The 15,144-nt window shown below is 43.3% G+C and overlaps 1 protein-coding gene across 2 annotated transcripts in view; it reads left to right on the top strand.

Moving 5' to 3' along the window:
* slc4a11 (solute carrier family 4 member 11) overlaps window positions 1-15,144 on the top strand; it is a 156,396-nt gene that overhangs the window by 89,013 nt on the left and 52,239 nt on the right. For both annotated transcript variants that reach the window (XM_050062113.1, XM_050062114.1), the window contains exons 6-7: window positions 10,140-10,221; window positions 12,764-12,887. In XM_050062113.1, the coding sequence (XP_049918070.1) occupies window positions 10,140-10,221; window positions 12,764-12,887 (206 nt within the window). The remainder of the gene's footprint in view (window positions 1-10,139; window positions 10,222-12,763; window positions 12,888-15,144) is intronic.

Here is a 15,144-nt window from a genome sequence, read left to right as displayed (position 1 = left end):
TTTAGCCAACACACACACACGTGGTTACGTTTAGCCAACACACACACACGTGGTTGGGTTTAGGAAAAAAGAACAGGGTTTGGCTTTACAGTCTTACAGGAAGTGAACACCGGCCTCCTGGGTGAAAGTCCGTGGTTGTTGGACCCATCCACCACCTCTCCTCCCTGTTGGCCTTGTCCTGCCGCGTTTCCCCCTGATGCCGCAGGGTGTCATTAAACAATGGCGGCGTCCCGCCACATATCATGCCGACGTGAAAGGACGGGTTTGATTGTCAGTCTCTGACGCCAGAATTAACCGACTAAGGGCCGATTTTCGATGACTTCGGAATGAGACCAGGTTGAACAAATGCACTGACCAGAGTAAAAATGTAAGCAGGAAGCCGTCTCATAAACAGTCAGGTTGGGGTGTTTGACAGGTCACAAAAAAACATGACTTCCCCCAGGAGACGCTTGTTCAGAACTGGACTTTGAGTTATTTTGAGGTCTGTCATCACCATGTTTCTTTTCCTGAACCGAACAACAATAACTTGACTACCCTCTCTTACTTTAAGTTAATTACATAACTTTATGTTAAGGACCTAACATATCATTTGTGGGTCACTAATACGTAGTATCTTGTACAATCTACAGAGGTCTCTTCCTCCAAAACAAGCAGCACAAGCAGTGATTTAAAGGCTCATTTATGCTCAATGTTAGATACACATGAAGTCCTCTGTCTGTACTCTGCATTCATTTTGTCTGTATTTGTGCACATTTTCTGAAGTCTCACAGATATGGATGAAATGCCGTAGATCCACTAGAGATCATGGAGGCAGTGCAGCATAGTTCAAGCGAGATGCGACCGTAGGAGACGATGAAGAAATTTCAATAATGGCAGAATGGATCAGAAATATGTAACAGTATATAGTGTAAAGAATTCTTTGTCCACATGATGGGATGTATTTAATGGCTGTTTAGACCACCCTCTACAGCGTTTACTTTGATATCACGACTTAGGACCTCTGCCGCCATCACCTTGTTTTGGACACCCTGAAGTCGTGTGATCATGTTTCGGTGTTAACATTACAATAATCCAGATGAGAAGTGATAAAAGTATGAGTGACTCTTTGAAGATCAGTAAAATTAAGAAAAAATATACTAGTGATGTTTCTTAAATGGAAAAATCATGACTGGGCCGACCGTTGCACATGGGACTCAAGATTGAGGTTGTTATGAAGAACAACTCCAAAGGTTCTTCACAGAAGGAACATGTTGAGCTTTAAGAGCCGGCGAAACTTGGCCACATGTGTGTTCAAAGCCTGCAACAAGAATTTCCCTTTTAGAGGAGTTTAGGTGAAGAAAATTTTCAGCCATATATCCTCCACACTGGACCTTTAAGAAAACATTTACCTGCAGTCATTTACACGACCCTCTCTACAGTCTGAAGGTCATGACCTTTGTGCCTTCGATGTGTCTATTTAATGAATCCAGAAATGAATCTGTGAAATCAGAGACAGACTTTGTGCAGTTACGTTTCTCTCCTGACAGGAGCTACTGTAAATATTCTGTGTAACAGGAAAGGTGCTGTGTGTTTGTGACTGAGCCGGCTCTGCCTCTCTGTTATAATAATATATCTCTTCCAGGCCGGCGGCGAGACGTCTCACTGTGAAAATCTCTGTAACGTTCTGCGGGAATGATCAGAATACTAAATTGAAAGCATTAATTCCGGCTCTTTACCACATGAAAAACAGTGTCCATACATGTCATTTTTTCTCATCTTGATCTCTTCATTGACGTCTTTGGGTTTTCTTTGCACTTGCTGAACACATAAGTGATAAAATCCAATTTTTGGTAATAGCCTGTAGACGGTAATCAAGATAAGATCTCTGCGCGCCCAACAAAGACGAGACATTGAGGGATTTTCTCTGGAAAATGATATTTAATATGCATGAGGTAAAGGAGGGCAGGAAATGAAGCTTCTGTTCAGCAGAGATATTTATGTGCGTGCCTGTTAACCACAGAGTGTGTGTCTCTGTGTGTGTGTGTGTGTGCAGAGTGTGTGTGTGTGTGTGAACATCATTGAGAATCTAAGCTGCTCGCCTGTTGATCAGAAAAGGTGACTGAACTGACTCTCTGGTTTCTCCTCTTGGTTTGTTCTTCCTCCCTCTCCGCACGCAGACAAGTCTCAAAGTTTCGTTTTCTTTGACGACGGTAAGCTGTGCTAATTGGATGAAAATGTCAGCATCAGCCGCCATGAGGCTGCAATCAGTGGTTTGCTCCTGTACCCGTCACCATCAGTATGCCGTTTGTGTTCCTCTCCACGCTCGGGACTGGGTCGATCCATTGAGTCATCAAATGATTACAGACACCAGCAATCCCTCCCGTGTCACAGATATCGATGCCTCTTCAGCTGCCCCTCAAATCAACGCCCTCTCCGTCCAGCCGACTCACTGTCCGATAATGTTATCAGCTCTTTTTGTAAAAACGAAGAAAACTGCTGATTGTGAGTCAGCCCAGGCCTCAGGAGAAACTGTTGGCATTGTGTGTTTCTGCAAACCACAAATATGTGTTTACATTTAAACTCTTCATATGTATCAATGTTTGTAAAGTGACGCAGTGTGTGAGTCGACTTTATCATCTGAAGGTGGAGAGGTGTTGGATGGCGTGAGACACTGAAGCCATACGCCTGCCAACCTGCAGACCACTGTTAGAGACCAACCAACAAGACTGGTTGAGTTTTAGAGAGTCATCTGTGTTTTCCCAGCAGCTTTCTAAACCACCAAACATGTGGTTTTTAGCAACCCATCGCTTCATTTCCTACAAAGATAGTGCCACGAAAAGCGATTGTTTTTTACCCAGACATCGCTGCGTTTCCAGACAGAATAGTGCCACAAAAAGTGGCTGTTTTTCAATGACACATCGCTTCATCTGTTTGTGTCCTGACCCGCTGAGGGACTGCAGATGCAAAGTAGCTCTAAGTTTTAATTTGGTACGGTGCATCAGATGGTAACATTTATGTTTTCAGCTGTACCTGGTCCCTTTTGAATAAATAAATACATTTCCAGCCTGAACTGTGCCATTGCTACATTTCCATCCCTAAAATACCACGAAGAGCGGATGAGTTTTATGAAGACAGCGTTGTGTTTCCATTTCTCTTTATTGCCACAAAAAGTTAATGTTTTTTATTGAGACTTCACTGGATTTTTTGCCAGGATAGTGCCACAAAAAGCAGCAGTCTGTAACAGAGATGTCGCTGTATTTCCGTTGGGTTAATGCTGGTAGGAGCGGTTGTTTTTTATTGGGACATCAGTGCATGTTTTGCCGGGATAGTGCCGTGAAAAGTGGTTGTTTCTTAGTTAGACATTGCTGCGTTCCCAGCCGGGATTGTGCCGCCAAAAGTGGAAGTTTCTTACAGAGACATCACTGCATTTCCAACCATTTAGTGCTACTAAAGCTGCTGTTTTCTTATGGAGACAGTGCTATGTTTCCAGCCTGGAAAGTACCACGTTTGTTGTTTTACAGACATCGCTGCGTATCCATTGGTATAGTACCACAAAAAGTGGATGATTTTATTAAGACAGCTTTGTGTTTCCATTTCAAAGATAGGTCTATACGTTGTATCAAGATAGGTCCATGGAAAGAGGATGTTTTTAACTGAGACTGCTGCGTTTCCAGTCTGGAAAGTGTCATGAATTTTTACCCAGAGATCACTGTTTCCATCCACTTAGTGCAACTAAAAGAACTTTATTTTTATCAAGACATCTCTGCGTTTCCTGCCAAGATATTGCCATGAAACAGGATTTCTCGAACCATTACCAAGTGTGTTTTGTACCTAAACCACAGCTTAATCACACTGCTGTTGAAACCTAAAGAAACATAAGTATATCCTGCACGTAATAACGTATCAGTGGTTTGCAGAAACATACAAGCCAACATTTTATCTGCTGATGAGACTGTCTGTGTGAATACTTTGAGTTCAAAGGGTTAAAATCATTCAGCAGATCAGATCCATCCTTGGCATGTTTTGTAGCTTTAATATTTCCACACTGGTTATATAATTGGACTTCAGCTCGTCATGTGAGCGCTGCTTGACTCTGATCTCATGTCCACGCAGGGCGCTGGTTTATTTACCATTAATGTCATTTGTTTTTATTTAACCGAGTCAGAGATGAGAAGTGACAGCCTCTCTAGATAACAAGGTTTGACCACTGACCCAGTCCTAGTGGCCCTCTCATCGCCGCCATGTGACATCATACGTATGTGTGCTGCATGGTGATTGGCTGTGATGGATACCTAATATACTGTAAGTGTTTCATCTGCCGCTGCTGTATGGATCCTTCCTGTGTTTTAATCACCTCCTTCAAAGTGCCCTCCACCATCCACGCTTTGAAGGAAACCAATCATTCCTCTTTGTCTGCGGTGTGTGTGTGTGTGTGTGTGTGTGTGTGTTCGCTGGCAGGCCTACCGATGGTTGAGCCCACAGTTAATCTTTAAGGCAGCATAAGATCAGACGGCTTTATTGAGGTCACCTCTGAGTATAATGTAAGGACTCATGGCCCTTTCACACACACACAAAGACGCCGTGAATCTGTGTGCGTTTTTTTGTCCGAACATCTCAGTGGATTTTCTGCTGCTGACGTTCGCCCGGCTCGTCAGCCAAAAGGAACATTAACATGGCTGTGTTTTGACTGGTTTAGCGTGCTTATTGATTCGTCTCTCTCTTATTTGTGACAGAGCGGATTATCCTCGTGTGATTTACAGAAATTGCAATCTGTTTTTCCCCTCCGACCGAAACCGTCTGAATAATGCAGTTAAAGAATTCACCAAGAATCCAGAGAGATCAAAGGGGCCAATCCAGCCATCCAGTCCTGCCTTCCTCATATTTTTTCATCACTTTCCATTGAAGTTTGTCACATTTGATATGCTGCGTGTGAGCATCTGTGATTTCTCCCCTCCTCTCTGTGTATGGAAACAGCGGTGTTTGCATACCAAAAGCTGACGAAACCGTGCAGAAATCTTCACATAACTGACAAGTATCAAATGTGCATGTCTTAATTAGTCTCCCACTTGATCACATCTGCACCCTCACCCACACGCCTTCCTCCCCCCCGACACCCAGCTCAGGTTTGTTCACCTCAGCTGATGACGCAACACACAGTGTGTTCAGTGTCCCACACGTGTTTGTGTCCATGTACAGAGGAGGTTGGGGTGATGTTGGCAGAGTAATTCACTTTGCCGTGCAGAATCAAAGCTCTGCGATGACCAGCCAGTTTGTGAGAGGCGGAGGGATTGACCTCATTCAGGAAATACTCGTTGTTTATTTTCATATTTAAATGTGTGTTTTGCTTATTGTGAGTTCACCTTGATGTTTGACCTTCACCGTGGAGACTGATGTCGAGTTTGAGAATAAGACTTTGCATAAATCTGCTGAAGAGGGAAAGTTTCTCTGAGCTCAGCTTAAATCTCAGCTGATGACGTCTACATACGAGCAATGTGTAGCAATGTGATCGTTGCCAGTCTTTGTCCAGAATGCAACACAAGTTTGATACTTAAAAACCTCCAGTGCACACACACAGATGGAGACATCTTGTGTCCAGTCGTTAAACTATTGAAATAAACAATATTTGCAAATATAATTCACACATTTTCAATATTATTTTGTGGGAAAAACAATGAGACACAAATTATTATTTCAAGCAGATATTTTTTATAATAAATGGCCACAAAATAAAATAAGCAGCCAAGACGAGGGCACTCTGCCTGTCTACAGTGAGTACGAGGACAACGACAGAGATTTATGGCAGCACAGGGTTTGATTACAGGCCGTATATTTTACAGCGTTGTGGAGCTGTTAGCAGGAGAAATCTGATCCGACCGCTCCTTTACAGTGAGAAGTGTCAGGCTGGACATTCGTCAGCTGGTGGCCAAGCTGATGCCAATCAGTTAATGCAAGTGCAACTCCACAGCTCCTGCTCTGCCTCGACTACAGAGATGCTTCATTATATCAGAGAGATGTAAAACCATGCAGGCTGACATAATAATATGTGTTAGGAGTATTAAAGGGGACCGGTTATGATCATTTTCAGGCACATATGGGCATTTACTAGACCTCAGGAAAAAGCACAATCTGTTGTGACTGATCAGCATTTCCAGAATTTCTGCATCTTGGCATCTCTGCAGCATCACTGCAGCAGGAGAATGACTGTATCAGAGAAAAGCAGAATTTTCTACTGTGAGAAATCACCAGTAAAAGCTTATAAAGACGACGGGACATGTTCCTGCAGGACCCTGATCCAAACTTGGCAAAACAACATCTGCAACCAAGATTAAGCTGCATAATTCACTGACGTTAGCATATAGCTACATGTAGCAGTGTACTTGCAGCTGGGGAATGAATGCACCTGAGTATAGCTGCACTTGCTACTGTGAAAAATGGCCAATAAAAACTAAACTAAACACAACCGGACATGTTCCAACAGGAATATGATCCGAACTCAGGGAGAAATTAATATCAGCAACCCAGTCTAAGCTGCATGTTTCCCTGACATTAGCATGTAGCTACATGTATATTAGCAGTGTACCTGCAGCGGGGGAAAGACTGTAACTAAGTATAGCTGCACTTTCAATCTTGAAAAATCACCAATAAAAGCTTCTACAGGATCCAAAATCAAGGAAAACTCAAAAACATTAGCAGCCAAGTTTATATGTTTCCCTGACGTTAGCATATAACTACATGTGGGAAAAGACTGTAACTGAGTAAAGCTGCACTTTCTAATGTGAAAAATCATCAATTAAAGCTTCTAAACATAACCAGACATGTTCCAGCAGGGATCTGATCCAAAATCTGGGAAAAATTAACAACATCGGCAGCCAAGATTTCATGTTACTTTGAGGTTATCAAGTAGCTACATGTAGCAGTGTATGTAATGTTTCCCTGAGGTTAGCACATAGCTACATGTGGCAGTGTATGTAATGTTTCCCTGAGGTTAGCACGTAGCTACGTGTGGCAGTGTATGTAATGTTTCCCTGAGGTTAGCACGTAGCTACGTGTAGCAGTGTATGTTATGTTTCCCTGAGGTTAGCACGTAGCTACATGTAGCAGTGTATGTTATGTTTCCCTGAGGTTAGCACTTAGCTATATGTGGCAGTGTATGTAATGTTTGCCTGGGGTTAGCACGTAGCTATATGTGGCAGTGTATGTAATGTTTCCCTGAGGTTAGCACGTAGCTACATGTAGCAGTGTATGTAATGTTTCCCTGAGGTTAGCACGTAGCTACATGTGGCAGTGTATGTTATGTTTCCCTGAGGTTAGCACGTAGCTATATGTGGAAGTGTATGTAATGTTTGCCTGAGGTTAGGTAGCTATATGTGGAAGTGTATGTAATGTTTGCCTGAGGTTAGCCCGTAGCTATATGTGGCAGTGTATGTAATGTTTCCCTGAGGTTAGCACGTAGCTATATGTGGCAGTGTATGTTGTTTCCCTGAGGTTAGCACGTAGCTACATGTAGCAGTGTATGTAATGTTTCCCTGAGGTTAGCACGTAGCTTCATGTAGCAGTGTATGTAATGTTTTCCTGAGGTTAGCATGTAGCTATATGTGGCAGTGTATGTAATGTTTGCCTGAGGTTAGCACGTAGCTATATGTGGCAGTGTATGTAATGTTTCCCTGAGGTTAGCACGTAGCTATATGTGGCAGTGTATGTTGTTTCCCTGAGGTTAGCACGTAGCTACATGTAGCAGTGTATGTAATGTTTCCCTGAGGTTAGCACATAGCTACATGTGGCAGTGTATGTAATGTTTCCCTGAGGTTAACACGTAGCTATATGTGGAAGTGTATGTAATGTTTGCCTGAGGTTAGCACGTAGCTATATGTGGCAGTGTATGTAATGTTTGCCTGAGGTTAGCACGTAGCTACGTGTGGCAGTGTATGTAATGTTTGCCTGAGATTAGCACGTAGCTACATGTAGCAGTGTATGTAATGTTTCCCTGAGGTTAGCACATAGCTTCATGTAGCAGTGTATGTAATGTAAACTCTTGCAGTAGCGTGCCTGGAGCAGAAAAAAGGAGCCTGATAGCTGAGGGTATTTGGGGGCACTGGTTTAGAAAAACAGAGCCTTCTGATTTGGACATTGATCACCATGGCAACAATCGAAGGTAGCATTCGGGTCAGCAGTAGAAAATGCACAGAAGAAAACCCTGTGTAGCCGAACAGACGCAGCCATAAAAAGTGAAGACTTTAAAACATGTTAGTCAGAAAGTGCTGCTCGCATGATTCACAACTCCAGAGACCTGACAATTACAAATGTCATTTTGTAGAAGCTTCCCACGTTTAGTGAGAGAAATATTCAGCCCTGAGCGCTGACGGTATTCAGGCTCTGCTCAGCTGCTGAACTCCTCTCCACTCTCCAACTGTCTCACAGAGAAAAGACATTTGTCACAAAACAATATTGGAGTGTTTGTGATGTGAGGGCTAGCAGCGTTAGCCGTTAGCTTCTCTCAGATGGTCTGACACTGGCCGATCTGGTCTGTTGGTATGGAGGGCCACAGATGCCCCCGCACACCTTCTGCTTCCCTCTGTCTGTCTTTCATGTCTCCTTTTCCCCTCCTCTCTTTATCTTTAATCTTTCTTTTCTTCTGTTTGCATCTCTCTGTCTCTTCCGTCGCTCCCCTCCTCTCCTCCCTGACGTCAATGAGAAATTGGATGGTTTTTGATTATTACATGGCTGTCAGGCTTACTGCTATTAATTGAATTGAATCCCAGTCCATCTCCTTTACTTCTCTGTCCCTTCCCTCCCTCTGTCTCCCTCTCGCTCGTCTTTTCATCTCGTCTCACTCTCATTTTCCTTCCTGTTTGTCACGTTCTCTGTTATTTGTATGATTCTTTCTTCCTCTATTCCCCTGGTCTTTCTTTGCCCCTGTTTCTCATGCTTGCATTTTTCCCCTCTCTCTCAGTTTCATTCTCCCTCTCCACACGTCTCCTCCTCCTTCTCTCCTTCCTTTCATTCCTCTCTTCTTTTCCTCCCACCGCTCTCACTGTCCTCCTCCACACGTGCCAGCTCTTCTTCCTCTTTGTCATCCTCTTCCTTTACAGGCTTCTTTTCATCCTTTCCCCCTCTCTCTATCTCTTATTTCTCTCTCGTCTGTTCCCCCCCTTCTCTCTGATTCTCCCTTCCTGCCTCCCTCACTCCTTGAGCACTGTGATACTGTTGTCATGGTGACGCCCATCATTTTCTGGCATGAATGGAGGATACTTTATTGACGAGCCGGCATGGCAGAGAGAGAGAGACAGAGAGAAAGGCAGAGTGATGGAGAGAAGGACAAAGACGGACAGACAGACAGACAGGGAGAAACCACTGGCAGGGAAAATCAGAGTGATATGGAAATGATCGTCCCCGCTGCTTACGATACAAAACATTTCCACCCTGTAATTTGCTCAGAGCTGATGAGTGGAAGAGAACATTGCCAGCTAAAGCACGCTGAATCTTGTCGAGGGGTTTGGGATAGTCGGCTGCTGAAGAACATCCCCCAAAACACTATTATTCATCTCTCTCAGCGTGAGACGTCGGAGGGGAGATTCCTCTTATTAGGAAGCAGCGAGCTGGATTCAGCCGAGTCCCCAGTTGCCCATTTTTAATGATTTGCAGTGTGTAAACATGGAAGCATAATGAAATGTGTTTTTTTCTTATAATCTGTGAACACAAGCGTCGGTGTTTTGTGGGGTTTGGGTGGACGCCGTCATTAGTTTGTGGTGCTGTGGTGTTTGCACACAGAGCAGACTGGCATTAGCGTCCAAAGCAGAAGGCGAGCTTGTTAGACACTTGTGATGTAGACATCACATTGAGAAGCTTGGCACAGCAGATAAGGCTCCAGACTTCAGTTGAACATTTTAGGCGTTTGGCTGACACCATTAGGCTCCATAAAGAAATCAGAGCCAGGGTTTATTTTTAAATGCATCAATATTTGAGCTGTAAACATCATAATGTGGTGATAAACATGTACACAAACATGTGAGGAGAGCTGACGTGGCGACGCTGGTGTTAGAAGGAGTTCAGCTCTCTGTGTGTGTGTGTGTGTGTGTGTGTGTGTGTGTGCGAGAGGATCAGACTGGACGTGAGGTTGATCTCAGCTAACTTGTGTTTGACCTCTGACCTTTCTCCTACAGTCCACCTGCTATCAGAGACGATCCAGGGGGTGACAGCGACCGCCACCGGGATCCAGTACCAGCAGTCCTGGCTCTGCATCCTGTAAGCTGCAGTGTGTGTGTGTGTGTGTGTGTGTGTGTGTGTGTGTGTGTGCGTGTGTGCGTGTGTGTGTGTGTGCGTGTGTGCGTGTGTGCGTGTGAGCTTTAGGGTTTAAACAATGAGTCAAGTGTTCAAGTAGTTGATCATATTAAACAACATGTTCTCACCCTCATCTCGTCACATATCACCGCTTGGTCAGTGGACTTTTCTACGTATGATGCGCCAGGTATCCTGGGTGTGTCTGTAATGGACACTCTTGGACGCCATGTCAATTTACGCCTGTTACAGTTGTGTCTTTTCAAAATACACTTATGTTTTAACAGGAAGTTTATAGTTTCTGCTCGTTAGATTCATACAGTCCTTTTCAAAATACACTTACGTCAGTAAAACACATGTATTTATGTTTATTTCCCTGCGCAACAAAATCACATGGTTAGGTTTAGAAAAAAAACTTAATAGTTTGGCTCAACATTCAAACAGGAAGTGAACAGCAGGCTCCTGGGTGAAAGTCCACTGTTATTTCAACCGCCCTTCCTGCCCACCCTGTAGGGATGTTCCAGCTCCTTAAATTACGTTGTAACCTGGCGGTATTTCAAACTGACGCCTCCTGGCGGCGTACCATACCACTGTGAAAGGATGTCTGTTTTTCGTTACTGACCAAGTGGCCATATTGGCTGACTTCAGAATGAGAACAGGTTGCTAAGAAATGGATCAACTGATTGTATTTCGTCATCAAGTCAAAATACTAGAAAAACATTTGTCGTAGCTTCTCTAATGTGAGAACTATCTGCCTGTGTCTCTTTTATACATCAGCCAACAAAGGCAAACAAACATTTCCATCAGGAGAAACATGCTGCAGCTTCAGAAACAAATTCAACCACAGAAACATGCTGCACATAAAAAACGTGCTACAGAAAGCCAAAACAAACACATGAACGGCAAACAGGCTGCAAATACAGAAACGATGCAAAGTCAAAAAGACACAAACCCCAAAAACAAAATGCAACAGAGAAACGCTCCAGATCCAGTCAACACAGCTGAAGTTCCTCCAGGCCTGTAGGGGGCGCACTGACAAGAACAGCTTGAGTCAAAGTCCAAGACAGGAAGTAAAGCAAAGATAAAGTTGTGTGTTCTTTTACACACTCTGCCTCAGTCAAGACTATTCAGAGAAGTCTGAGATACGCTGTCTGACCCTGTGGGAGTGATGGGGTTTGACACATGTTCAGTGTAACTGCAGCTGCGATGTTGGAGGGTTACAACAGAGGGCGCTGTGAATAAATGGATGGTGTTCGCTCAGGTGCTCGTTAGGTGCGCTGTTCTTAGCCGTTTTGGGTGTGCTGATGTTGGCAGAACTTTTTGGGTACACTCAAATGAAAGGCGGCCAATATACAATAGAACGTTTTTGTATATACATATATATATATTTTAACAACTTTTATTAAGGATCTTTTTCAGTAATTGCAGAATTTTTATTTTCACCTATAACTAAATAGATATTTTAGACTGCAGACACCTTGGTGAAATAAATCATTCCTATATTCTGTGATAGTGCGCCATCTATTGAACCTTTGGAAAAGTGCAAACTCCATTTCACGTGTAATATGACACCGTGGCCTCAGTTAGTTACCTGCTTAGTGCGCCCCCTACAGGCCTGGAGGAACTCTGATGTGTTGACTGGATCTGCAGTGTTTCTCTGTTGCATTTGTTTTTTGGGTTTTGTGTGTTTTTGACTTTGGATCATTTCTGTGTTTGCTGTTGACAGGTTTTGTTTTGTTTTATTTTTTGTTTTGTTTTTTCAGCATGCTTTTTCATTTGCAGCATATTTCCTTTGTTGTATTTGTTTTGGACTTTGTGTGTTTTTGTTTTTAGCTGGTATTGTTTCTGAAGCAGCTGCTGTTTTGGGTTACTGCAGTGTTTCCTCTCGTCAGCCACTGTTTTTCTTCATCAGTTTATATAAGACGTTTTATGTTTTGTTCTTCAAGACTGTTACTCAGACAAAAGAAGCATTCTGAAAACATCACATTGAGCTCTGGGAAAAGATTTAGGGCAGTTTTCTAAATGATATGTTTGCCATTTTGTTGACTAAACAATCCATGGATTAATGTGCAAAAAAATAATCAAGAGAGCAGAGACAATGTTTTCATTGTGCTGACAGCAGCATCAGATAAGACCTGTGTGTAATTTAACATAAGTGTTCAGTTTAATTTCTTGTTGATTTTAAGAAGTAGAAGAATTTTCTCATCCCATAAAGGAACTCTTTCACTGAATTTTAAGATCCATGGATTTAATCTGACGGCTTCATCATGTGAATGTGGTCTCATGTTTTTTAAAATGAATCTGTGTGTGAGTGCCTCTTCATTATATTCCTTTATGTGCACATACATTCACAAACGTGGGTGTGTGCTGGAGTGAACGCAGCACATTTGAATAGTGTCTGTACCTGTTGCTGCAGAGAGCGAGGTTAATCTATGGAAATGAAGGGCGCTGCCGGTGAGGTGAGCCGTTGACATTTATAAAACCTCCTCCTTCTCCCTCTCTGCTCCAGCTGCAACGTGAAGCATCTCCAGAGGCGTCACGTGTGCATCTCCCGCCTGGAGAGGCCGCAGAACTGGGGGGAGAACTGCTGCGAGGTCCGCTATGTCATCCTGATCCTGGCCCCGCTCAAAATGGTAACTGCCGCCCCCAGAGGGAGGAGATGATTCGTGGGATTTATCTGACTTTGGTGGATTACAGAGGCATTCGCAGACCTGACTGTTTGTCACATTTGTTCATATTTCATTCATTCATTTATGTTTCCTTCTATTCTTTATATCATCTTCTGCATTTGTGCTGACGTGCAGCTGATTTTTAAGATGCTGATCCCTCATCTAACTAAAATATTCCTCCTTATTCATTTGAGATTTTTCTTTCATTTCCAGTAATTTCCTCTCATCGGTGCCTGAATCTCACAGTCATGTTAGGTGTGTTAGCTGCAGGTGTATGGATTAGGAAAGCCCAGCTCACCATATGATCAATGTGAGCATCCAGCTGCCATCGCACAGCTAATTGATCATTTGCATATTCTCCTGCTCTGCTTTCAGCGACTGTATTTAAAGGAAATGTGGCCACCTGTCATGAGTCCAATTAAGCTCAGTTTTCTTAAAGCAAGCTCAGTTCTGGATGAAACTATCAAATGAACGAGGATCACCATTTTCTGCTTCTGCATGTTTCTCCACCCGAAATGCCCCGATTGGTTTAAACTGATTTTCAGGCGGATTTTCTGTCTCCATGCGTCCAAACCTTGTTTTTTTTGGTGCTGCAAGAAGACACTAATCACCACATGTTACAAACAAGATCCTGTTGTGATGATGACAGCTCACAAAATGTTTTCTGTAATTGAAAGTAAAAAGACAACTGGGAAGGAAACACAAATGAGCCACTGATTATGTGACACCGTAATTAAAGTAATAAGAAATAATTAAACCATTAAAGCACCCACTGGTTGGGCTGCAAATGGGAGTTTTGAAATATGACTTCCACTCTGATTTTTCAAATTGTTTACAATTCAATGGCTTTTTAAATAAAAGCCAAATCTCCTCCGAATTTTTACATAAAATGTGAGAGAAAAGCAAAGTAGGTTTGTTTATTTGTTTAGCAGCAACAAGACACTTAAAATATAAAATAAAATATCAAAAGCATTGAGACAAAGTGCAAAACAAACACATTATGACACCATTAAAGAGCCAGAGAATGGGGCGTCGGTGGCTTAGTGGTAGAGCAGGCGCCCCATGTACAAGGCTGTTGCCGCAGCGGCCTGGGTTCGACTCCGGCCTGTGGCCCTTTGCTGCATGTCACTCCCTCTCTCTCTCCCCCTTCACACTTGTCTGCTCTATACATTAAAGGCTAAAAAGCCCAAAAAATATCTTTAAAGAGCCAGAGAATAATACATAAAATTAAAAATGAGACTAAGACAGCTACAAAACACAAGAATCAAAGAAATTAATAAATATTTGATTTAATAAAAGGCAGCAGCAAACAGAAAAGTCTACAGTCTTAAATTAAAGGATAACTTTGGTATTTTTCAACCTGGGCCCTATTTCCTCATGTGTATGTGTGCGTATGATTCATAGGTACAACTCGTTTTAAAATTGGTTCAGTATTGAGGGAGGCGGATGCAACCAGGAGCCGCGAAACGAGCTAAAACGGTAACGGGGGCAAATGCGTCCCGTATAAGTTTGCGCATTAAAAGGGCCTTTTTTTCGCCACTGACCGGTTCAAATCGGCAGTGCTATCTCTGTAAATAGCATAGTAAACGTTTCCCTTACCTCTGGGCTGTGTGATGTCTGCCCGCGAGAGCTTTGCTCCACTGTGTCTGTAGCTCTCTCTACTCGTGGGACAGCCGTTTTCTTGAGGAAGAGGTGTTTCAGGATTGGATGTCTTCTCTTCTTCGGCTGGCAGTAGTCATCTTGGGAGAAGTGAGCACTGCAGACCCGATGGTCTGCAAGGCGCAGTGTCTGGACAGGAGTGTTAGCATCCATTTGTAGCACAACTAGCTACAACTTCAGCATCTCGCCGTCCGACAAAGGCAGCCTATGAAAGCTGTACGGGGTGTTGCGCGACATCCTGTTCTTGCATTCGGGAAAAAGGCCCGTTTATTTGAGCACTCCAAAAACTCCAGTAACACTCCAGGGGGTAGCACGTAAAAGACTCCGTCCCAAACTCTGACTCTTCTAGCGTAACACACACTTCACACACACATACTCACTTACATTACCCAGCAGGGCCGCCCTCCCCCTCTCTGCTCCAACACTGACTGACAGCTGACTCCACTCATTCACACTCACCACTGCCCCAGGCTCACTACAATATGCTATTTACAGAGATATCACTGGCGATCTGAACCGGTCAGTGGCGAAAAAAAGCACTTTTAATGCGCAAACTTATACG

Source organism: Epinephelus moara, chromosome 14 (assembly GCF_006386435.1).
Source record: "Epinephelus moara isolate mb chromosome 14, YSFRI_EMoa_1.0, whole genome shotgun sequence".
NCBI classification, from domain to species: domain Eukaryota; kingdom Metazoa; phylum Chordata; class Actinopteri; order Perciformes; family Serranidae; genus Epinephelus; species Epinephelus moara.
The sequence above is the reverse complement of the archived record's forward strand: the minus strand, read 5'-3'. Positions and strand labels throughout refer to the sequence as shown.